Source organism: Pelodiscus sinensis, chromosome 1 (genome assembly GCF_049634645.1).
Source record: "Pelodiscus sinensis isolate JC-2024 chromosome 1, ASM4963464v1, whole genome shotgun sequence".
In the NCBI taxonomy this organism is placed as follows: Eukaryota; Metazoa; Chordata; order Testudines; family Trionychidae; genus Pelodiscus; species Pelodiscus sinensis.
The window spans coordinates 197,476,112-197,501,694 of record NC_134711.1 but is presented as its reverse complement, the minus strand read 5'-3'; the positions used below and the strand labels follow the sequence as shown (position 1 = coordinate 197,501,694).

Genomic DNA, 25,583 nt, shown 5'->3' with positions numbered 1-25,583 from the left:
ACACTAACCAAAGCACTAGTGCCTTCCATCAGTCAAGAGTCCTGTACAATTGCTGGATCAGAAAGGAGGCCCTCAGTCAGTTTAAAATCAGGCAATTTTTTTGGTACCTAGAGAATTCAGTTTGAACTACTATATGGGTCTCTCTTAGCATAGTAGAGGAGAAACTTCAAAGAGCTGATAACAGAGAAAGTATATTAGTACATCGCCTCTACTAGAGAAGGTAGTTATAATTACACAACACATACACAAATAAATGAGCCCTTAAAGTATTAACCCTAATTCAATAGGGTTAACCTAATTCCATAAGGTGTCCTCAGGATATAGTCAGTCTTCTACAGGTTTTTTTCCTCAATTTCGTAAGTTATCATCATCAGAATTTGGGATCATTTTCTCCAGGGTTCAACAAACCACATTGACAAGGGGCACAGTTTTTATCTATGAATGTTCCAAGTAACCACTAGGATCACTATAACTGGGAAAAGTTAGAGGGAAAAAAAATCTCTATTTTCGTCTACTTTGTTCATTAGAACAGCATGTATGGTCTCAGTTTCATAGCCTCTTTTGCATACTCAGTTTGATTTTTATGACTCTTTTATATAGCAGCAGGATAGAGAAAAAGATTGAAATACAGGAAAATGTGATAGCAAATCCTCCAAAATTGGCAGTGGGATTCAGAGACCTGAAATTACTTTCACCTCCTATTATAAATTCTCTAGTTTCCAAGTTGACAGTTTTCTTTTAATTTGTATGTACTACCATGCTCCCAAGGCCTCCACCTTGCTTAGATACATCTGCACAGTCTTTCGTAACTCTGGTTTACTAAGCAGTTTTGTGTCATCAGAAAAAAATGAAATAATTCAATGTATAGATTCTAAGGCCAGAAGAAAACATTAGGTATATCTACTTTGTCCCCCCCCCCCCCCCCCACTCCACTCACACACACACACACACACACAGGCTGTGTCTAGACTGCACCTCTTTTGCGAAAAAGGGATGCAGATTAGCCACAGCGCAATTGCAAATGAAGCAGGGATTCATTCCTGATTTTAAGAGGAATAAGGGATCTTTCGGAAAAGGCTTTATTTACCGAAAGATCCCCGTCTAGACGCGCTTTTCTCCGGCAAAGCCCCGAGTTGGAAAAAAGTGGCAGCCATGTTTATGCAAATGAAGTGGGGAAGATTTAAATCCCCGCTTCATTTGCAATTGCGCTGTGGCTAATCTGCATCCCTTTTCTGCAAAAGGGGTGCAGTCTAGACACAGCCAAAATGTGTGGGAGGGCCAAGGCAGTATATCTCAGCACTTAGGTCTACTGACTTGGGCTCATGCTGCAGGGATAATTATACAATGTAGAAGTTTAAGGTCAGGCTGAAGCCTAGGCTCTGAAAAAACCTGCCTCACTGGGCTTCAGAGCTGGTCCTCCAGGCCAAGCCTGAACCTCACACTGCTATTTTAGCCCCAGAGCACAAGGCATGCAAGCATGAGTAAGTGCTGAAGGTCTTTTTTTTGCAGTGTCATTGTACCATTATGATCATCTAGTCACACTCCTCTATAACAAAGATCATAGAGCTTCCCAAATAACTCCTAGAGCAGATCTTTCAGGAAGTCATTCAATCTTGATTTTAAAATGGTCATTAATGGAGAATCCATCAGAAACCACAGTAAGTTGTTCTACTGGTTAAAAGTTCTGACTATTAAAAATGTGCACTTGATTTCCACTCTGAATTCGTTTAGTTTCAAATTCTAGCCATTGGATCCTGTTATAACTTTCCCTGCTAAACTGAAGAGTCTATTATATATCTGTTTCTCCATTTAAATATTTACAGACTAGTTTAGTTTAGCCTTTCTTTTTAAAACTAACAGATTGATCTGCTTGAGGCCCATTTTCTAATCCTTTCATTGTTTTTGTGGCTCTTCTCCCAATCCTATTTATCAACATCCTTTTTTAATTATGGGCATAAGAACTGGACATAGTATTCCAAATAGCAGCTGCATTTATGCCAAATACAGAGGTGAAACAAACTCTTTAATCCTGCTGCAGATTCCCCTGTTTATGGATAGAATGATTGCTTTAGCTCTTTTGGCCACAATGTTGTCCTGCAAGGTCATGTTCACCTGATTATCCACCAAGACCAACAAATCTTTTTCAGAGTCATTGCTTCCTAGGATAGTCTGCCATTCTATGAAGTATGGCCTATATTCATTGTTTTGTAGCTATATATGTTTACATGTAACCATTCTAATACGCATATTGTCTGCAAACGTCTAGTTTACTAAGTACAGTAGACTTCCGATAATCCGGAACCTATGGGACCTAGGTGGTGCTGGATTATCATTTATGCCGGACTATCAGGAGGTACTATAAACTATAAACCTTGTGACTCATTTTTTGCCGAAGCTCACACACTAGGCTCTTGCCATTTTGATGCCAGACTATCAGGAGTGCCTGACTATTAGAGTTTTACTGTAATCTTGATTGCTCTGAATCAAGTGACCTGTCCTCTTATTTACTGCTCCCTCCATTTCCTGTCATATGCATACTTTATCAATAATGTTTTTATGTTTCCTTCCAAGTCATTAATAAAAAATATTAAATAAAATAGAATAAAAAACCAATCACTACAGAAGCCCCCATTAAGCAAACCTGTACAATGATGACTCCCTTACAACTACATTTTGAGACCTATCAGCCAACTTTTAATCCATTTAACATGTATTGTATTTTTTTTAATCTTTCTAGGTTTTGTTATACAAATGCATAGAGTATCAACTCAAACACCTTGTAGAAGCTTAACACTATATTGCTACATTTAATTTAACACAGTAGTGCTACCAATTTTGTAACTTCATCAAAATATATTAATTTAGTTTAGCAGTGTCTATTTTTCATAAACCTATGTTTGACAGATATGGCAACTTTCTGCCACATCCTGAATTAACCTGATTACATTAAGTTTATATATGTTAAGAATTTATTGCATTACAAATGCATATGTAGTGTTTATATATTGTTATGAATTATGTCTAATACCATTGGGGCAAGACCTGATCAATGTAAACTTCTGAAGTATTATGAGTATGAAAGCACTCTTTGAAACAATGTAAATATTTAAAATTAACAGATGTACTACAAAGTCTCTAGGGTGAAGTATATTCCAGTGTAGCTCTTCCACTTTCTGTATATAAAAACCCAGCCTTTTTTGGAAGTTATATCCTAAGAAGAAACCCACTATCTACAAATTCCCTATTCCCAAATCAAAAACTGTAGCTGTATACAGGAGAGACTAAAACTTTTCATGAGTGTGTTTGTTCTGAGCCAAAGACTTCAAGAATTAGTAACTGGAGAACAAACACTTACTGGGGTGGAAGGACTGTTCACCTGCCAGAACTCCTTCCAGCCCAACCTAATATTTAGGTATGCCATGTTTTAGAATCTTGATCATTTTCCCTCAATTTCCTTATTTATGAAAACACCCACCCAACAGACCTACATATTCTACTTGAAAATATTGTATCTCTCTTCACAGTTCTTTAAAAATCTTTCTGGAAAAAATATTACCTGTCTTTGGGAAAAGAATTTTTCGTTGATTTTCTTTTCCTGTGGCAGTAATAAGTACCAATTATTTTCTTAGAGATGTGAAGTTCCTTTTTTATACTCACTGTCAGTCACTCTCTTTCACAATACTCCATAGTGCATCAAAGAATAATTCTAGCTGAATTTAAAACTAAAGATGACCAGATAGAGAAAAGGGTTGCTGGAGATTATTGTGTTTCACTAGTCCTTTCCATTTTAATGAACACTACTGAAGATGAACTTCTGGCTAATGTACTTTTATCTGAGGCTCTGATTTATCAAGATCATAGATCAACGGGAATAGTTATTACATCCACTATGAGAAAAATGCCTTGGAACACTCCGCTTCTCAAAACCAAATACAGAGAAGTATTTCTTAAAAATGCCACAGTTTAGTATGGACAGTTGCATACAGAAAGACATTTGGTCTAGCAAACACATAGCAAGGTGCTCTTTTTGTACTCTTCTGTATTTTGCTTATATTATGTCAGATATAACATGAATGTTAAATATGTGTCAGCCAAAACTGAGAAGGATTTTAATTTAAATTTCTTTTAATTGGCATATGAAAGTTTCAATTTGCATATTTAGAACATTCCTTAGATTTTAATAATCTATCCAAGGATTTTGAAATAACTCTTTTCCTTTAAGAAGTGTGGTTGAGAGTGCTTTCCTAAGGGGAAATATGGGGAAAATGAAGAAGACCAAGCAGCATAGATAATCAGGAAAGATACTTGTTGTAAAAGACTATATGACACATTAAATGAGGCCCCAGGAAAAGAATCAGCTATCTTATAATTACTTAGAAGTTCAGATGAATAATATCAGTTATTCCCCTGGTGACCAACACATTAACCGATACCAGTCTCTTGATAAACCCTCAGATGTTCTGGAGATTTAAGCAATTTGATGGGCATGTTCCTGTTCTGCCTTTCTTAATTGCTACTGACATCATCTTCATCCTTCCCTAATTTAGGCTCAGAACTTTGGGGCTATCTTTGACTTCTCCCCCTTTTTTTTCCTTCTTTCCATATGTGGCCAGGTAGTCACCAAGTCTTACTGCATCTTACTCTACAACAAAAGGAAATTGTATCTCTTACTTTTTTAAGAATGGACAAAGCCCTTGTCCGTGCCCTAATTACTGGCATTGCTTACTAGAAATTTTCTCTATGGTTTCTCTTGTACCACATGACTCCAGTTTATTTTGATCAAAACAAATAGACGCAACACTATTTTCTTCAACCAATCAGACAAACCAGGGCACATTGGAATGCCTCAAGTGGATTCCTCTTCTACACTGGTCCTTCTCACACAGCTATTCAGCAGGGGGGTAACCTAAATCTGACTAGTATTTTATCATGATTCTCTGGATCTCCAATCTTGTGATATTCATGTTTATTTTTCCAACTACAAGCTCTTCTGAGCAGAGTGCTGGAATTCAAAATCTAGTAATAAAATACAGAAAAATAAAACAAATCTATCCTTTCCCCCATCTTCCATTACCACTCCAAGATAATACTGTTATTTATGATTGGGCACTTGAAACACGGGAGGATTTTCTTCTTCCACAAATAATCCATCTTGAGTGAATAAGTCTCAATCTCAGCCAAAATGGAAATATTTTTAAAGGCCCTGAACTCTCCTACAGATTAATCATTTAAACTTATAGTAGGAAGCTGTATGTCTTCAGTCACTTGAACTTCTCAGTGATCACAGAATCTTAGCTACTCTCCCCAAGAAATTGATTGAAAATGTCATCCATTCCAGATCTAATAAATGTTACATATTGCACTTTCACCACCATCCGCATCAAATAGAATAATGCCATGAAGGTTCATGTGAGGTGACAGCTTGATATGGTGAAGCGGCCTGTTGATACTGCTGGAATGCCTTAAACTATGGAATTTATGAGACAAGAGCATCCCAGTAATAGACCAAGTGAGGATAGTTCAGCAATAGTATTCATGTATTTCACTGTAAACTCCAATTACTGAAGAACAGGGATTCAAGGAGGATATTTACATTATTATTATTAGAGAAAAATATATGATGGATACCAATAAATGTATTTAAAATATGTACTCCCTATATCCAGTCAATTTTTAACTTTCATATGTGCATTTATTTTTGGGAGTCTAGTTTAGTGGTTAAAGCACAGGTATAGGAGACCTGAGTTATGTTCTTAGCTCTGCCACTAAGTGGTCATGTAATCTTGAACAAAATACTTAAATTTCTCTGCATTCGCTATTCTATCTATACAATAGAACTAACACTTTCTATGCTGTTGTAAATTTTAATTGAACTATAGCACCAGTACCTATGTGGTTTCTGAAAATTTTGATGTAGCTTCCAATCAAGGAAAAGCTTGATTTTTAGTGACAAAGAAAAATTCCAGTTTCATCATCAAAATATGTGACATGCCATGTTGGTCCTCCCCTACCTACTAATACTTCTGTGTCAGACTCTGAATTCTCAACTACAGCAGTGTTACTTATCTCCAATTTAATCACATAGGCTCTTCGAACATTACTTTATTATACACATAGTTTACAATTACCTTGACCATCAGGGAAAGTGCCAATCCACTATGAAAAAAGAGAGTTATTCAGAATGCACCCCTTTCATACCCATCATTACAGAGTGGAACAAATAGCATAGTCATGGGACAGACTTATTCATCATTAAATTCAAGGTGTTTAAAGTACTCCTTAGAGATTACTCTAATCAGATAGATGGGACAGATTTAAGGGAAGGGTTTATGTTAGGATTCAGGATAGGGATGTAAGAGAGGGTATGTCTACACTACCCTCCTAGTTCGAACTAGGAGGGTAATGTATGCATACCGCACTTGCTAATGAAGCCCGGGATTTGAATTTCCCGGGCTTCATTAGCATAAGCGGGGAGCCGCCATTTTTAAATCCCCGCTGCTTCGAACCCCGTGCAGCGCGGCTACACGGGGCTCGAACTAGGTAGTTCGGACTAGGGTGCCTATTCCGAACTACCGGTACACCTCATTTCACGAGGAGTAACGGTAGTTCGGAATAGGCACCTAGTCCGAACTACCTAGTTCGAGCCCCGTGTAGCCGCGCTTCACGGGGTTCGAAGCAGCGGGGATTTAAAAATGGCGGCTCCCCGCTTATGCTAATGAAGCCCGGGAAATTCAAATCCCGGGCTTCATTAGCAAGTGCGGTATGCATACATTACCCCGCTAGTTCGAACTAGCGGGGTAGTGTAGACATACCCTGAGTAGTCAACTATCTGATAAGAATAAGCACAAGCATATTGGATAATTGAGTAGTGATTCGACTAGTCACTTCCCCCCCTACACCCGACTTTGGAGCCTTTATCAGACAGAGGTAGCAAGGAGGGGAGCAGGAGCCAGTGCTGGGGGGAGCCAGCTTAAAAGCCATTCTCCTCCAGCACCGCCTCCACGGGGGGCATAGTGGGAAAATGGCATGACCAGAAACTGGAGCAGTCCCTGCTCACACCAGTTCCTACTGAAACAGTCCCCACTCACCGGTTCCCCGTGAGGCTCTTGATACATTTCAAAAGCAGAAGCACCGCAGGGAGCAAGGGATGATAGGAGACTCAAGCAGAGCTGTCCACATGAACAGGGGCTGCTGGACTCCACGCGAGTGAGGACTGAGCAGTCCCAGCTCTCATTGGTCCGGGACGCTGCACCTCTGCATTTTAAAAGCAGCAAGAGCCTAGTGGTCCCATTGACTAATCGTATAGTCAATACAAATTGTATCGACTATATGATTAGCTAGGTAACCACAATTTATTGCTCGAGAATGCAGGGGAGCTATCAGGAAGGCTGAAGTGCATTGGAATTGCAGCTAGCAAGGAATGTGAAGGGTAACAAGAAAGGTTTCTACAGGCATGTTAGCAATAAGAGGATGATCAGAGACAGCATGGGGCCCTTACTGGATGCGGGAGGTAATCTAGTGACAGATGATGTGGGGAAAGCTGAAGTACTCAACGTTTTTTTGCCTCTGTCTTCACAGACAAGGTCAGCTCCCAGACTACTGCACTAGGCAACCCAGTATGGGAAGGAGGTGGGCAGCCCGTGGTAGAGAAAGAACAGATTAAGAACTATTTAGAAAAGCGAAATTTAAAAAACAACAAATGGTCTGTGTGGCGGGGTACCACGCACCTCCGCTCCCTTTCCCCTGGGGAGCAAAGCGTTAACCCCCTGCCCGGAGGCCTAGTCCGCACTCGCAGCAGGCTCAGCGGCCTAGTCCAGCACTCGCAGCAGGCCCAGCGGCCTAGTCCAGCACTCGCAGCAGGCCCAGCGGCCTAGTCCAGTACTCGCAGCAGGCCCAGCGGCCTAGTCCAGCACTGCGGGGTGGGGTAGGGGGGTCCGGGCCCTCCCTCTCCACCGGACCCCAACCCAGGGCCCTGATAGTGGTGGGTGGTTCCCACCACTGGCTCAGCGGGGGATCCTCCCCCAAAACATGCTAAGCCCACTGGGGGGGGGGGTTTCCCGGCCCCTTGCCCTGGGTTGCTTCCTACCCCCAATCTGGTAGCCGACGGAGGTCCCACCTGGCGATGCTGGGTTGCCGGCAGCATCTTCGTCCGACGGGCTTGTCCCTGGGGCAGCGGCACCGGGCGTTCTGCAGCGGGGCGGGTGGCCAACGGGCGTCGGTGTTGAGGGCGAGCTCGCCCCGGGACTGGTGGCAGAAGCAGCAGCGCCTCCTCCGGCTCTGGCGGCAGGTCCGGCGGCGGGCCTGCAGCTCGGGCCGGAGCTCCTGCCTCCCCAGCGTTCTGCCTCAACTGAGCAGCCCAGCAGTCTTTTATAGCGAGGCTGCACTTCGGGCATGCCCAGTAGGGCTGTGGGAGGGGCGTGTTCTGCCCAATAAATGGGCTCCCCTTCCTCCTGCTCAGTGCGGGGCAGGTTAGCCCTGTCACAGTCTGGTAGCAATTTATAGACTAATAAAACACATAGATGGTATCATGAGCTTTCGTAGGCACAGCTCACTTCTTCAGATGACTGGAGTTTTAAGTCTAGGATGTGCAGACGCAAAATAAATAGGAAAGAAGAGAGAGGGGAAAAGAAAAAAGGGGGAGTGGGAAACAAGGAGCAGAGGGTATGGAAATATCAAAGGGAAAAACAAGAAGGCAGAACTGGGAATCAGTAAGCACCTGAAGATGCCCAGTTCTGCCTTCCTGTTTTTCCCTTTGATATTTCCATATCCTCTACTCCTTGTTTCCTGCCCATCCCCTCTTTTTTCCTTTCCTACCCCCTCCCTTGTCCCCTATTTATTTTGGGTCTGCACATCCTAAACTCAAAACTCCGGTCATCTGAAGAAGTGGGATGTGCCCACGAAAGCTCATGATACCATCTAGATGTTTTGTTAGTCTATAAAGTGCTATGAAACCATTTGTTGTTTTTTAAGTTTATCCTGTACAAACTAACTTGGCTACGCCCAAAAGCTTAGAAAAGATAGACATACACAAATCCATGGGTCCGGATTTAATGCATCCAAGGGTACTGAGGGAGTTAACAAATATCATTGCAGAGCCTTTGGCCATTATATATGAAAACTCATGGAGATCAGGAGAGATCCCGGATGATTGGAAAAAGGCAAATGTAGTACCCATCTTTAAAAAAGGGAAGAAGAACAATCCAGGGAACTACAGACCAGTCAGCCTTACCTGATTAGCTTCTATGATGAGGTATCTGGCTCTGTGGATAGGGGAAAGTTGGTGGATATGATATGTATTCTTGCTAGCAAGTTAAGGACGTATGGATTGGATAAATGGACTGTAAAATGCATGGAAAGCTGGCTAGACTATTGGGCCCAACGGATAGTGATTAACGGCTCGATGTCAGGTTGGTAGATGTTTCTGCTAGAAACTGACCTCAGCATGTTTGTGGATGACACTAAGCTAGAGGAAGAGATAGATACACTGGAGGGCAGAGATAGGGTCCATAGTGACCTAGACAAATTAGAGGATTAGGCCAAAAGAAATCTGATGAGGTTCAACAAGGACAAGTGTAGAGTCCTTAACTTGGGATGGAAGAATCCCAAGCATTGTTATAGGCTGGGGACCAAATGGCTAAGTAGCAGCTCTGCAGAAAAGGACAGTGTGCCCTTGTAGCCAAGAAGGCTAATGGCATATTAGGGTGCATTAGGAGAAGCATTGCCAGCAGTTCCAGAGATGTGATTATCCCCCTTTATTCGGCTCTGGTGAGGCCACACCTGGAGTATTGTGTCCAGTTTTGAGCCCCTCAATATAGAAAGGATGTGGACACATTGGAGAGGGCCCAGGGGAGGGCAACCAAAATGATTAGGAGGCTGGAGCACATGACCTACGAGGAGAGACTGAGGGATTTGGGCTTATTTAGTCTTCAGAAGAGAAGAGTGAAGGGGGATTTGATAGCAGCCTTCAAAGTTCCTGAAAAGGGAGGTTCCAAAGAGGATGGAGAGAGGCTGTTTTCAGTAGTGATGGATGGCAGAACAAGGAGCAATGGTCTCAAGTTACAGTGGGGGAGGCCTTGGTTGCATATTAGAAAAGCTACTTCACTAGGAGGGTGGTGAAGTACTGGAATGGGTTTCCTAAGGAGGTGCTGGAATCTCTATTCCTAGAGGTTTTTAAGTCTCGGATTGACAACACCCTGGCTGGGTTGATTTAGTTGGGATTGGTCCTGCTTTGGGCAGGGGGCTGGACTTGATAACCTCCTGAGGTCTCTTCCAGCCCTATGATTCTATGATTTAACATCCTTAATTCAGGATACCATATAAAGGAATTAGAACTCATACTCAGTTTCTAAATAAAAGTCTACTGAAAGTTTGAGTCACATAGTAAAGTGAAAAAGAAATAAACCATTAACAAAATTGTGGGACCATTCACACTCTTGCCCATGTCTGACCTGTGAGTTCCCTTCTGACATTTGGTCCCCAAAAAGACACAGGGGGAATATTGCTCAATCCATCAGCCCTTTATGATGAAGAAGTTCAGCGAGAAAGGCAACAGGTGCAGAACTTTGTTCAATATGCTAATCTCCCTTGGACACTGCTGTGAACATTGTGAGGACTACCTAGTTCTAGAACAATATTAGTGAAATGAGACTAAGTAGGAATTTTTGGCTGCCACCACTACATCATAAAAGATATTTTCCTTCTTAAAATCAATTTCATTTTGACAAAGCCATGCCTACTGGACACACTGTCATGCTCAGCATTTAAAAATGTCAATGTGGTGAAGGACTGGGTTTTGTCACAGGAGCCAAGCTGAAGATGGGTTATACACATTAGCTTGATAACTCCTTGTTTGCAGGTAGGGCAAATTCCAAAGAGCATGCCAGCCTGAAGGCCCCATTTCAGGACTTGGCCAGTACCTGAAAGTAATTCTGGCAGAAGAAAAATAGGGTCCCTGTAGCAAGCTGACCTACTTAGCGCTAGAGTTAGATACACAGGATGGTATCTCCAGACTCCCTGAAAATAAACTTGGTCATATTAATTTTGCATGCTGAGTCATAGCAAAATTAAGATAACTGGATCATAGAAGATGAGGGTTGGAAGAGACTTCAGGTGGACATCTAGTCCAACCCTGTGCTCAAAGCAGGACCAACTTCAACTAAATCATCCCAGCTAGGGTTTTATCAAGCCCGGCCTTAAAAACCTCTAAGGATGGAGTTTCTACCACTTCCCTAGATAACCCATTCCAGTGCTTTGCCACCTGCTTACTAAAGTAGTTTTTCCTAATATCCAGCCTAGATCTCCATCACTGAACCTTGAGACCATTATTCCTTGTTCTGCCATATGCCATCATATGACAGAACAGCCTAACTCTTTCCTTTTTGTAACCCCACTTCAGGTAGTTGAAGGCTGCTATCAAATCCTCTTCTAACTCTTCTTTTCTGTAGATTAAATAAAATCAGTTGCCTCAACCATTCCTCATAAGTCATGTGCCCAATCATTTTCATTGTCCTCCACTGGGTTCTCTCCAATTTATCCTCATCCTTTCTGTAGCATGCAGCCCAAAACTGCAGTATTCCAGATGTGGCCTCTCCAGTGCCAAATAATCACTTCCCTCCAATATTTTCTTGGCTTTCTTGGCAACAAGTAGACACTGATGATTCATATCTAGCTTCTTGTCCACATAATCGCCAAGTCCTTTTCTGCAGAGCTGCCACTTAGCCAGTTGGACTCTTCTGTTCTAAGTGCAGGACTCTATACGTGTCTTGGTTGAATCTCATCAGATTCCTTTTGGTCCAATACTCCAATTTGTCTAGGTCACTCTAGACCCTGTCTCTAACCTTCAGTGTATTTATTTATTTTATTTATTTAAATATTTTTACACCACCGCTCTATTTAAAATATTTGAGGCGGCTTACAAAAATTTTAAAACACAATACAAATATATATATAAAAATTTAGACTATGAGACCCCAGAGGGACATAAATCCTGCTAAAAACATATCTACCTCTTCCCCCAGTTTAATGTTGTTCATGAACTTCCTGCGAGTGCAACCCATCTCATCATCCAAATCATGAATAAAGATGTTGAATAAAACCAGCCATAGGACCAATCTCTGGGGTATTCCACTTCATACCAGCTGCCAATTAGACCTTAAGACATTGATCACTACTCATTACACCTAATGATCTAGCTAACTTTCTATCTACCTTACAGTCCATTTATCCAATCCATGATTTTTAACTTGCTAGTTAAAGTCAAGGTATATCACAGCTATTGCTTTTCCTGTATCCACAGAGCCAGTTATCACATCATGGAAGGCAATCAGCTACCCAGGCCTGAATTTCCCTTGGTTAATCTATTTGACTATTCCTGATGACCTTCCTCTCCTTCAAGTGCTCCAAAATGGATTCCTTAGAGACCTGCTCGATTATTTTTTTCTGGGGACTGAGGTGAGGCTGATCAGTATGTAGTTCCCTGAATTACTCTTCTTTCCTCTTTTTAAAAGATGAGCACTACATTTGCCTTTTTCCAGTTGTCTAGAATCACCCCTACTTGCCATGAGTTTTCAAAAGATAATGGCCAATGCCTCTGCAATCACATCATGAACAGTAATAGATGCAAAGTAACTTTCTTGGTTGTATAAGCTGTCTTGATCAATTATATAAGTTGTGCATGCTTAGGGATAAGAAGGATGAATTTTACAAGAGTGAACAAAGACATGAGGAAAGATTCAAAGGTACTGCAATGTTGCCTAACTCACATTAATGAAGCTTATTTTTAAAGACATAATTCATTGCTAAAATTAATCCTTAAAGTTAAGGCAGATGCCTCAGGGAGCACTGGGTTTGAAGATTTTAACCACTGCAGGTGATGTGCCCACGGATGGTCCACTGAGTGGAAACAAATGAGGATAGTTAACAATAAAAGTATTTCCGGATTTTTCCCTATTTTCATAGCAGTGACAATTCAGGGGAAAGAGTTTGTGAACTGAAAAAAAAATAGTAAGACCTAGAGTGACCACATGGCAATGATACATGTTGTTAAACAGCCAGCCTTGCAAATCACGCAGGGTTATGATGTTGGCTAGGACGTTTTCATTGCAGTGTTTTAATTTATGTAATCTATTTTGTTGCTAAAAGAGTCCTTGGGATTGATAACAGCATAGTAGATGCTTTGGCTCTATTACAGTTGGAGAGATTTCAAAACTTGTCACCAGATGCCAACAAACAACCTAGACAAATACTGCAAGCTCTTTGGAATTTTGCCTCATGGCTTCTCTTGGATTAGTGTAGCAATTAGTAGCAACATGAAAATCTAGGGCTTATACTGGCTATTTTATAGAATTTACTCAAATTCAAATTAGAGTAATCCTGGGTAAACTGACCATTTCCTGAAGACCAGGAACATTGGCCATTTCTAGTCACTTATCAGACATCACATTTGCATAGTATCATGCTATCCCGATCTTTCTGGTGGGCTTTTAATTAAGAGACTATTAAGTGGGTGGTTATAATACACCAGTGATAGAGAAGATCCATCACTATTCAGATTGTTTGAAATCTGGAGGGAGTTCTTTACTTTGTATGATGATGTGACCAGGAAGCATCTTTGTCTAAGGCAATTCTCCCATTGGCATATTTGGGATCATTCAAAGTCAGTAATCTGTTGCCTCGGTCACACAAGGATTTGGAATGTAGGGACTTACAGCTGAGTGAGTAAACAGCCATCCTGACCCTAAGATGCCAAGGCAGACCAGGGATGGGAAGGTGAGTCCACAGTAGTGCACAAACTTGGGGAAGTTAGGACTTGTCCAGTTGCACAAGATGAATTTAGATAGGGCTGAGGTGGGCTGCAGATAACCACACTTTCTTCATGATAACAGGAACTACTTCAAAAATTGCAGTTTGTGGAAGTCTTTAAAAAGGGCTTATGCAAAAAAAGGGCTTATGCAATCAAGCTTCCCTTCTGGCAAATTTGGATCTCATTCTTTCATAACATTTCTTCCAGGACTTACCGTATTTTCCGGCGTATAGAGCGACTGGGCGTATAAGACGACCCCCTATCTTTTTAATTAAAAGATAGGGTTTCATCTTATACCCCAGCATCCCTCCACCTCCTTTGCTCCTGGTGTCCCTGGTCTGCTGGAGATGGTCCCCAGCAGACCAGAGGCACCGGGAGCAAAGCCGCAGAAGCTCTGAAAGCCTCGGGGGAAGCCGGCGGCGGGGCATCCCAGGCGCGCCTGGGATGTATACCCGGCGTACAAGACGACCCCCGATTTTTGGGGGATGTTTTTTAACATCAGAGGTCGTCTTGTACGCCGGAATATACAGTACCTGGTCACATCTGCAGCACAACTAGAATAAATGCTATGGGGAGACAGGCAATAGTTTGATGGCATGTGAAGGCATACACGACATACTTGAGGCCCCTGATTGAAACCAAACACCAATGGTGTTAATGTGCCAATTTTTTGTTGTTGACAATTTTGAGGAGCAAGGAAACTGAGTGAAAAAGCAAGTATTTGGATCCATGGGCCCAGTCTTATTACTCGGTCCACAGGCAGGCAACCAGTTTCCCTGGCAATTCACAGTAGGGCTTCAGAGGTGAAGTGATTCTGAATTGACAAGGAAGGGGATGTGCCAAGGAGACAGCTGATGTCCCACTCACACTCTTTGGCACACAGAAAGCAGTCATCTGAAAGGATTGACATTCTGGTGTATGAAAACAATTTGAAATTATATAAAGGGGTTGACATAATCATGTTGGCATGAAGATTCAAAGCAGATCCCAGGGTAACTGGGAATTGGTCTGAAATGTTGCAGTGGAGAGGTGTTGAGGCCCCAAAGGTTGACAAGGTCAGAAGGTGCATGGTTCAGGAGGTGGTTAAATTTGCATGCTAGCGAATGGATCAGTGACTACCCAACAAAAAATTACCATATTCATTAGCTGAGTTATTCAGGGAAGATGGGGAATACCTCTCTGATCAAAGAGCATATATACTTTTGCGCCTGATCTCAGGAATGGAACTATTAAAAATCTGCAAATGCAGCTGGGCAGCCAACACAGCCAAGTTAACAGCTGGCATCTCTTGCTGGAAGATGTACAGCAGTGTTCCCGCTAATATTTTGCCACGGAGCAGGATGAATTTTGTTACACGCTCCACTATGGAGGTGATAGGAGATACATCAGAAAAGGTGAAAGTAAAAGGAGTGGCCAACTGGGGGCAGGGCTCTAATGAAGCCATCTTATCTTTGTTCTCCCCCCTACCCAGAGACGAGGCCAGCTGGAGAGCCCCCAGGCACACAGGTCTGGCAACAAACAATTTTTCTATAAATTATTCTTGGATCATCAACATTAATAAACTACTCAACTGTGTGGTGTATGATATCATACCCCCTCAATGGAATCAGTCTCATTACATATAGCGTGGATGTGGGTATGTAAAAGCAATGCAAGTGTCTTACATAAAGCAGTATTTCAGTTTCTACTTTTTAAAGTGCATCACAAACAGTTCAATTCATCTGATTCTCACCCAAACAATATACCAAGTATTATTAATAAAATAACAAAAAGTATTTAAAATGTATGTAGCACATGTGATTTTAAAACATTTACCTGTACATCTATATAAAGACTGATAGCACGCAAAGCATTCACGAGTATCAAGCAATTGTGCAGACATTGTTCTGGACTTCTTGGCTTAGTATACATATTCACAAAGTGAGTTGAGATCTGTGTAGAAGATAAAATAAAACTCATATTTTTTCATGTCCTCATTAATACATTTAATGTTCATATCAGTGCATACTCAAGAAAAGAGTAATCACTGAAATAATCAAGACTTACTATATGGAGCTTCATCTTTTAAAGTTCCTTCAAGCCTTGTGTTTCAAAGTGAAAGTGGGTAATAACAGTAGTAATAAATAGACTAATGTGTGTCCAAATATAAAAAGTAATTTTTTTAAAATAAAAAGGTATGAAAAAGTTCTTACCAAATATGGGCAATAAGCTGCCACCTGTGCTGCCAATACAAGACCATCTAGAAGATCTCTGTCAAAATTTACTATCCATCTCACAGGGGGCACTTCACCTATTTGAAACAACATAATACAGGTTAGAATTATCCTTCTCCCTTGAAAGTTTCTCCCTTAACTTTTCATAGAAAAGATGATCTATGAAATAACTAAGACATGTTATTCATCTGTAACTCAAGTTCTCAGAGTATCTCTTCTGTAAAATGATGTTGTTGGAAACATATTGCATTTGTGCCAGAACCATCAAGCATACAGAAATGACTACTTGCATACTATGCATCTGAATATTCAACACAAAGGGATTTCTAATATAACCATCCCCAGTTCTTTTCAGTCACTTGAAATACAAATAAAGGTTTCTGCAACTGCAGAGAAGAAATGCAGGTGAGTGGGGTCCCAATTCATTATGTGGGTTGTTTAAGTTTTATGAAGTCCTTAACTCTATTTGTTTAAGTGTTTGGTTTACATGTTTGCATGCATGTACACAGTCCCATACTTGCAAGTTGCCACACACATAGCTTCCTTCCATTCACAGGGAAGGAGATTTATACTGAGATTGATACATAGCCCCTGAAATTCAAGAAAATATTTGAATAAGTAAGAGATAAGCCATGTAAACCATGTCAGTGGAACTTGGATTTTTTGTTATTTCATTAAACCATTCAATTATTTGGCACTAATTAATCAACAAATGTTATGTAAATGAAACTGAACAGTTTCCATTTACTGATGCATAATTAAGCAGACAAATAGCTCTACCTTTGCTTCAACATATGCACATAATTCAATCATTTTTGTTTTTCTGATGTTTCTATGAAAAGCAATCACTCAATTAAGTTTTCCATATTTCATAACTGAAAATTATGTTTTGTACCTTTAATATTTAACACATCACTGCTTAAAAATATATATTTCCCCACTCTTAAAACACAAAATGCTAACAAACTAAGTGAACAGTTTAATTACCTAAATCTTGACTTGAAATATTCTTTAAAACCTTTAAAGTAATTATTTATTTAAATCTGTGCATATATTTAAAAAGCTGAACCTCCAGGGAGAATATAATCTCATGCACATTAGGAAATATGATAAATGGAAGACCATCCTCCAAATGCACTGTGGTCATTTTGCATACGTGGTGCAAAATGTATTATCTGATCAAAGCCCCCACTCCCTTCCAGCAGTTTATAGACAAAGTGTTTCAGGAAATTCTGGACCAATGTATACTAGTTTATTTAGACAATATCCTGGTCTTATGAGACAATCCTGACCAGCACACAGGTCATGCTTAAGCAGTTCATGAGACTTTACATGCACATGGATTATGCTAAGCCTGAGCAATGTGCATTTGATTCTCTTTGTTCTGCTCTGGAAGAATGTCTAGTTCCAGTGGTCCCAAACCCAACATGCAGTCAATCAGTTAAGACATACCTTTATCACTGCACTCATACTGGCCCACCCTGATACCACTTGAAACTTTCCAATAGAAGCTGATGCCTCTAGCACAGCAGAGTCATACTGTCCCAGCAACTCAGACCTGAACAAAACACTATACCCACACACGTATTATTCATGGAAGCTTACTCTCAAATATAATGAGGACACCTTGGATAAGGAAATCCAAGCCACTACAGTGACCTTTGAATAGCAGCAACATTATTTGGAAGGAGCTCACTATACAGTCCAGATATAAAATGACACAAAAACCTGGAGTATCAGTGCTAGACAGAGGTATTACATCAGTGACACCTTTAATGGGCTCAATTTTTTTATGTTTCAACTTCACCATCACGTATTGCTCTAGAATCAGAAACAGCAAGGACAATGCCTTCCCCTGGAGCCTTTATACTAAAACCACATGGACCTAACAAGGAAATGGCTCTCATTCTCGAGCCCCTCAACTTCCTGAATAGTGTTCTTTGCCAGAATCTCATCACACTTTGTTCTGACAATGCCTCAGAAATTCTGGTTGACAAACAAGCTACCAGTCTCATAATAAAAAAAAAAAAACAATGTTTTAATGACCCAGGATCAGATTTGAATGTCTTCACAATGGAGTATATCACAGAGCTTGTGGCACAACATCTTAGCTTGAGCACATACGTGGAGGCCAGTATTATGTTTACATTCGGGGCCATGAGAAAATACATCACCATTGATTTTGGGTTACAATTTAAAGCCCGATTCTGGTGTGAGGGCCTGCTGAGGGTCCTACCATACCTTTCCTTCTTCTGTCACTGTCTGTTCAATGGCCAGAAAGAAAGGATCCCTCAAATTTTAGAGCAATATCTAAAATGTTACATATCCACTCATCAATATGATTGTTCCTCACTATGTGGAGTTTACATACAACCATGCATATCACACAAAGAAGGGCCCTTTCATTGACAGCTATGGGTATCACCACTGATTCAACCCACTGCTATTTATGCATGTACTGAGTCCCAATCAAAAACTGATACAGAAAAGTAATTCTGCAGACATTACATTTATGATGCTTCAGATTCAAGAAACAAAACACATTTTACTATTAATTTAAAGTTAATTATTTAGATGCTAAAGGCTCCCATCAAGTCTTGTTGTACTGCAAACTAAATATATTAACAGTCCATGTCAAATAAAAAGCAATGGTTGGGGGACAGTTATTTTAAATACTTTTGCCCTCATAAAGTAATCTAGACAACACACTGATAAAATTATCTCATATTACACATATGTGCATCTTGGAAGAATTTTTGAGTTACTTCAAAGATTGTTAATGCAGACCCAGAACTAGAATCTTCATATTCAATGCATGCAGGCTAGTATAATAAAATTATATTTTGAAACGGATTCATCAAAACAGGTAAGTAATTTGATTGTAATCTATACAGTTCTATTTCTGGAGAACAGATGCTCTTTCCAGACAGATTTACATAAAAATATTTGACCACTAAATTTTCATCACAGTGAAAGAAATATTTAATTCATAGCAGAAATGTCATTTAGAATGTAAAGATTATATTTTGCTCAGTTCAGAAGTACAGGATTACCAGGGAATAATCTAGCTGTCTATTCATGATCCAAAACTGCTTTTGAAGCACCAGTCAAAAATAATTATTTAGAAGGCAATTTTGTACAGACATTCTCATCTGCTGGATAAGTGTCATGTCTTAAGAGGTTGTCATTTTGTACAGAAAAAGTGCTCTGTAGCAAAAAAATTTAGTTAATGTTCGTGCAGCAAGAAAAAAAGCCTAAGGTTATGACTCACTGTACTATAAAGGAAAGAAATACTGTCCTTTAAGATCAAACTTATGACCTGCCACTTTAGCATACTTCTCAATGACAGTCAGTTCAAAGGCTTCTTTTTTAATCTCATGATCATGTTCAATGATATGAGACTAAAGATGCAGTTTAGTATAACTTATTTAATACTAAAGCCATCACACAACTATGCAGAGCATAAGACATAGAATGTCCTGTGATTTTTTTTAATTAATTCAACAGTCTACTTTATAGAAAAACAAAATCTCAAAAGCTCTGGAAAAGAAAAAGAGGACAGCAGGAAAGTAATTAGCTTATTAATAATTAACCACATTATAAAACAATCAAAATATAACAAACTACCCGACTACACAATAGAACACAAAACGTTCACATTTTCATACATCTTTTGTGACTATATAGAACAGAAACACTTTCAGGGACTGAAATATTCATTTAGTTGTTTGTCATTCTATGTGAGTTATTTGCAGCTATTTAAATACGTATGCACAAAGAATATGAGTAGTAAGCTTACACAGCATCCCATAGTGCTGTAAAAATGTACTTCAGTCCTAGCCTGTAACATCAACAGCCACTCCAGCATGGGTCTTCTCCAGTACTATTGTTTTGTTTAAATGTGGATATCTAACAAATTGAGGTTTTTTTTCCCTACTTCCCCTTTGCCCTCCTCCTCCCCTCCAGGGACTGTGTGCTGTGATTGGCAGGTGGAAACTGTTGGCTTCTAATTAAAGTTTGAATTCAAGAAGCCTCTGCTGATTGGCTGAGCCTTGGTAGGGGGAGTGACTTTCAGGCATTCCAGGTCTTTATAAGTCAGTGGGCAAGCGACCAAGAAGCTTGCAAACAGGTTAGTGCTAACAGAGAGATTAGACAGGGAGTTGGGAAGGGGGCGAGGTTCTCTTGCCTTTCTTTCTTTTTAAATCCCTTTTCCAGGACAGCAGCGATGGATGGAGATAGGTCTGCTGTTGTTACCTGCACAGCGTGTGCCATGTTTATCTTCCTCCCGGAAGAAAGAACGGATTTCATCTGCATGAAGTACAAGCTGGTTGACATTTTGGAAGAAAAAATTAGTGGACTAGAGGCCCAAGTGTCGACCCTACGCTCGATCAGAGAGGATAAATACTTCCTCGATAGAAGGCAGCATTTAATCCTTCAAGCATGGCAGGCAGAGGAGCCAGAGAGGGCACTACGTGACCAGGAAGAGAACTGGCAGCATGTAACTTCTAGAAGGGGGAAAAAGGCCAGCATGGGAATCCCCCAATGCTATAGAAGTAAATAATCGTTTTCAGGCTCTCTCCACAGGCTCTACAGTGCTGAATGCTTTGGAAGGGACCTCACAAGGAAGAAACCGGAAGGGAACACCATCTACTGGAAGGCATGGGATGTGTAGTCCTAGGGATGGGGGTTCCACGGCCACCACCCCCAAAAGAAAACGATGGGTGATGGTGGTCGGGGACTCCCTTCTAAGAGGGACTGAGCCATCCATCTGCCGTCCGGACCTGGAATCTCGAGAGGTATGCTGCTTACCGGGAGCTCGCATTCAGGATGTGACTGAGAGGCTTACCAAACTGATCAAACCTTTGGATCACAATCCCAGCCTGCTTCTCCACATGGGAACAAACGATACGGCCAAGAAAGACCTTGAGTGGGTTACTGCGGATTATGTAAAACTGGGAAGAAGGATCCAATAATTCAGAGTGCAAGTGGTGTTCTCGTCCATCCTCCCTGTTGAAGGGAAAGGACTGGGCAGGGATCATCAAATTGAGGACATAAATGCGTGGTTGCGCAGGTGGTGTAGTAAAGAGGGCTTTGGTTTCGTCGACCATGGGACTCTGTTCTGGGCACAAGGATTGTTAGGAAGAGATGGGATTCACCTAACGAAGAGAGGAAGGAGGATCTTCACGGGCAGGCTTGGAAACCTACTGAAGAAGAATTTAAACTAGGTTCGTCGGGGGACGGTGACCAAAACCCTGAGGGGAGTGGGAAAGTCGGATACCGGGAAGAAATGCAGAGAGGAAAGAGCAAGAAAGGAGGACCCCTGATTCGAATGGAGAAGATAGGGCGATCAACTGGTTACATGAGGTGTTTGTACACTAATGCGAGAAGCCTGGGAAACAAACAGGAAGAACTGGAGGCCCTGGCCCAGTCCAAGAAATATGATTTAATTGGGATAACAGAGACTTGGTGGGATGACTCGCATGACTGGAGCGCTGTCATGGAAGGGTATAGACTGTTCAGGAAGAACAGGCAGGGGAGAAAAGGAGGAGGAGTTGCACTATATGTAAGCAAATACTATAATTGCTCTGAACTCCAGTATAAAGAGGGAGAAAAACCTGTTGAGAGTCTATGGGTTAAGTTTAAAGCAGCAAACGACAGCAGCGATGTTGTGGTTGGTGACTGCTACAGGCCACCAAATCAGGTGGATGAGGTAGATGAGGCTTTCTTCGGACAACTGAGAGAAGCTTCCGGATCGCAGGCCCTGGTTCTCATGGGGGACTTTAATCACCCTGACATCTGTTGGGAAACCAATACGGCACTATACAGGCAATCCAGGAAGTTTTTGGAGAATGTTGGGGATAACTTCTTGGCACAAGTGCTAAAGGATCTGACAAAGGGCCGTGCGCAGCTTAACCTTCTGCTCACAAAGAGGGAGGAACTAATATGGGAAGTAGAGGTGGGTGACACCTGGAAAGCAGTGATCATGAGATGGTAGATTTCAGGATCCTGACCAAAGGAAGAAAACAGAGCAGTAAAATACACACCTTGGACTTCAAAAAAGCAGGTTTTGACTCCCTCAGAGACCTGATGGGCAGAATCCCCTGGGATGCTAACATGAAGGGGAAAGAAGTCCAGAACAGCTGGCAGTATTTTAAAGAAGCCTTATTGAAGGCACAGAAAGGAATCATCCCGACACGTAGCAAGAGAGGCAAACATGATAGGAGACCGGATTGGCTTACAGGGGAAATCCTTGGTGAACTTAAGCACAAAAAGGAAGCTTACAAAAAGTAGAAACTTGGACAAATGACCAGGGAGGGGTTTAAATGTATAGCTCAAGAATGCCGGGGGGTTATCAGGAAGGCGAAAGCACAAATGGAATTGCGACTGGCTAAGGATGTGAAGGATAACAAGAAGGGTTTCTACAGGCATGTTAACAAGAAGAATGTGATCAGAGAGGGTATGCGGCCCCTACTGGATGAAGGACGTAAACTAGTGACAGATGATGTGGGGAAAGCTGAAATACTCAATGCTTTCTTTGCCTCTGTATTCACAGACAAGGTGGGCTCCCGGACTAAAGCGCTAAGTAATGCAAGATGGGATGAAGATGGACAGCCTTTGGTGGGTGAAGAACAGGTTAGGAACTACTTAGAAAAGCTAAACGTACACAAATCCATGGGTCCGGACTTATTGCATCCGAGGGTACTGAGGAAGTTGGCAAATGTCATAGAGGAGCCTTTGGGCATTATCTTTGAAAAGTCCTGGCGATCGGGAGAAATCCCGGATGATTGGGAAAAGGCAAATGTAGTGCCCATCTTCAAAAAAGGGAAGAAGTACGATCCAGGGAATTATTGGCCGGTCAGTCTTACCTCGGTTCCTGGAAAAATCATGGAAAGGATCCTTAAGGAATCCATTTTGAGGCACTTGGAAGAGAGGAAAGTGATTAGGAATAGTCAGCATGGATTCGCAAAGGGCAAGTCATGCCTGACCAATCTGATTAGCTTCTATGATGAGGTAACTGGCTCTTTGGATGTGGGAAAGTCAGTGGATGTGTTATACCTTGACTTTAGCAAGGCTTTAGTTACGGTCTCCCACATTATTCTTGCCAGCAAGTTAAGGGAATGTGGATTGGATAAATGGACGGTAAAATGGATAGAAAGATGGCTAGAAGGCCGGGCTCAGCGGATAATGATCAATGGCTCGATGTCAGGATGGCGATCGGTTTCTAGCGGAGTGCCCCAAGGTTCGGTTCTAGGACCAGTTTTGTTCAATATCTTTATTAATGACCTGGATGAGGGAATGGATTGCATCCTTAGCAAGCTTACGGATGACACTAAGCTAGGGGAAGAGGTAGATATGCTTGAGGGCAGAGATAGGGTCCAGAGTGACTTAGACAAATTGGAGGATTGGGCCACAAGAAATCTGATGAGGTTCAACAAGGACATGTGCGGAGTTCTGCACGTGGGACGGAAGAATCCCAAGCATAGTTACAAGCTGAGGACCAACCAGTTAAGTGGTAGTTCAGCAGAAAAGGACGTTGGTGTTACAGTGGATGAGAAGCTGGATATGAGTCAACAGTGTGCCCTTGTAGCCAAGAAGGCTAATTGCATATTAGGTTGCATTAAGAGGAGCATTGCCAGCAAATCCAGAGATGTCATTATTCCCCTTTATTTGGCTTTGGTGAGGCCACATCTGGAGTATTTTGTCCAGTTCTGGGCCCCCCACTAGAAAAAGGATGTGGATGCATTGGAGAGGGTCCAGCTGAGGGTAACCAAAATGATTAGGGGGCTGGAGCATATGACTTATGAGAAGGGAGTTGGGTCTGTTTAGTCTGCAGAAGTGAAGAGTGTTGGGGGATTTGATAGCAGCCTTCAACTTCCTGATGGGAGGTTCCAAAGAGGATGGAGAGAGGCTGTTCTCAGTAGTGACAGATGGCAGAACAAGGAGCAATGGTCTCAAGTTGTGGTGGGAGAGGTCCAGGTTGGATATTAGGAAAAAGTATTTCACTAGGGCTGTGTCCAGACTCAGGGGTTTTTTCGGGAAAAGTATGCTTTTCCCGAAAAAACTTCCCCTGCGTCCAGACTCAAGCCGCGTTCTTTCGAAATTATTTCGAAAGAACGCGGCTTTTCTTTCGATGGCGGTAAACCTCGTTTCACGAGGAAGAACGCCTTCTTTCGAAAGTTCCTCTTTCGAAAGAAGGCGTTCTTCAATGTAAATAGGGCTTCCTCGAAAGAGAGCATCCAGACTCGCTGGGTGCTCTCTTTCGAAAAAGTGGATTGCTCTTTCGAAAGATCCGCCTGCAGTCTAGATGCGATCTTTCGAAAGAGGTTCTTTCAAAAGATGCTTTCGAAAGAGCCTCTTTCGAAAGAAGCCTGCAGTCTAGACATAGCCTAGGAGAGTAATGAAGCACTGAATCTCCATTCCCTAGTGGAATCTCCATCCCTAGAGGTATTTAAGTCTCGGCTTGACAAAGCCCTGGCTGGGTTGATTTAGTTGGGACTGGTCCTGCCTAGAGCAGGGGGCTGGACTTAATGACCTTCTGAAGTCTCTTCCAGCTCTATGGTTCTATGACTCTATGAGGTTAAGAGAAGAACCAAAAATATTTTGGGCGATTTAAGATATAACTAAAACTCAGGTTTGAAGAAGTGAAAAGCCACTGGACTAAGCTATAAAACCTAGAACCATCATTGCAAACTACAGTATTTGATCAGAACATGCTAACTCTTTCCTTCATATATTTTAATTATTTATGCCTGCAATTGATCTCATATTGATGTCCAGTTTCCCAACATTTATATCTAATTAGAGAGTTAATATCAAAATAAGGGCAACTGCAAGAACAAACAGTATTCATAATATTAAAATACAAGTTGAAGCCTGGCTAAAAGTCTGGATCAAAAGCTAAATCTTACTCTTGCTTCCAATGATTCTATTTTCTCTCTCAAACAATTATCATAGTTCAAGAATGGGATAAAACTTTTGTTGCTTTTGTTCTGTTTTGTCCCACTTTCATGTTTGAACAGTCAACTCCAACAGTTTACAGAGCTAGTCAGAAAATGGAAATTCCTCCCACAAGAACTTGCAAATAAAAAAATCCTTATATGAAATTTTTATTCAAAATTATCATCTTTTCCTTAAGGAAAAAATCAAACTAGTTCAACATGAAAAAAATGTTTCATTTTGACTTAAAATGAAATTTTGAGTTTTTTCTTATGTGTCAGAGCTACTTCTCTGCCTTAGTGGGTCCTGCAATTCTGGTGAAACTGCTTGCCGGGAGGCTCATGGCAATCTCAAATCTGTCATTTCCTTAGACTCATCATTGGCCAGCATGGAGGAAAGAGGAGAGAATAACCCCCTTAGTCTATGTGTCCAAGTCAATTTTCCCATAGCAAGTAGGAAGTTGAGGAGACAGCAGGAGGAACCCAGGCCTGCCCTCTTGTAATGAACAAGAGGAGTGCTGACCAGCACCCGGTGACTAAGGGGTTAAGCTCACCTACCAGAGGTGTTGTCTAGAGGGCCCAAGAAAACCAATTGAGATAGAGGGTTGAAATTTGAATTGGATATAGGTTCCT

The 25,583-nt window shown here is 41.4% G+C and overlaps 1 protein-coding gene across 4 annotated transcripts in view; it reads right to left on the bottom strand.

Annotated features, from left to right (window-relative positions):
- The window catches only part of CFAP47 (cilia and flagella associated protein 47), a 665,273-nt gene that overhangs the window by 421,885 nt on the left and 217,805 nt on the right, over positions 1-25,583 (bottom strand). For all 4 annotated transcript variants that reach the window (XM_075913261.1, XM_075913262.1, XM_075913264.1 and 1 more), the window contains exons 34-35: positions 15,994-16,091; positions 15,617-15,733 (exon numbers count right to left, since the gene is read on the bottom strand). In XM_075913261.1, coding sequence (XP_075769376.1) covers positions 15,617-15,733; positions 15,994-16,091 — 215 coding nt within the window. The remainder of the gene's footprint in view (positions 1-15,616; positions 15,734-15,993; positions 16,092-25,583) is intronic.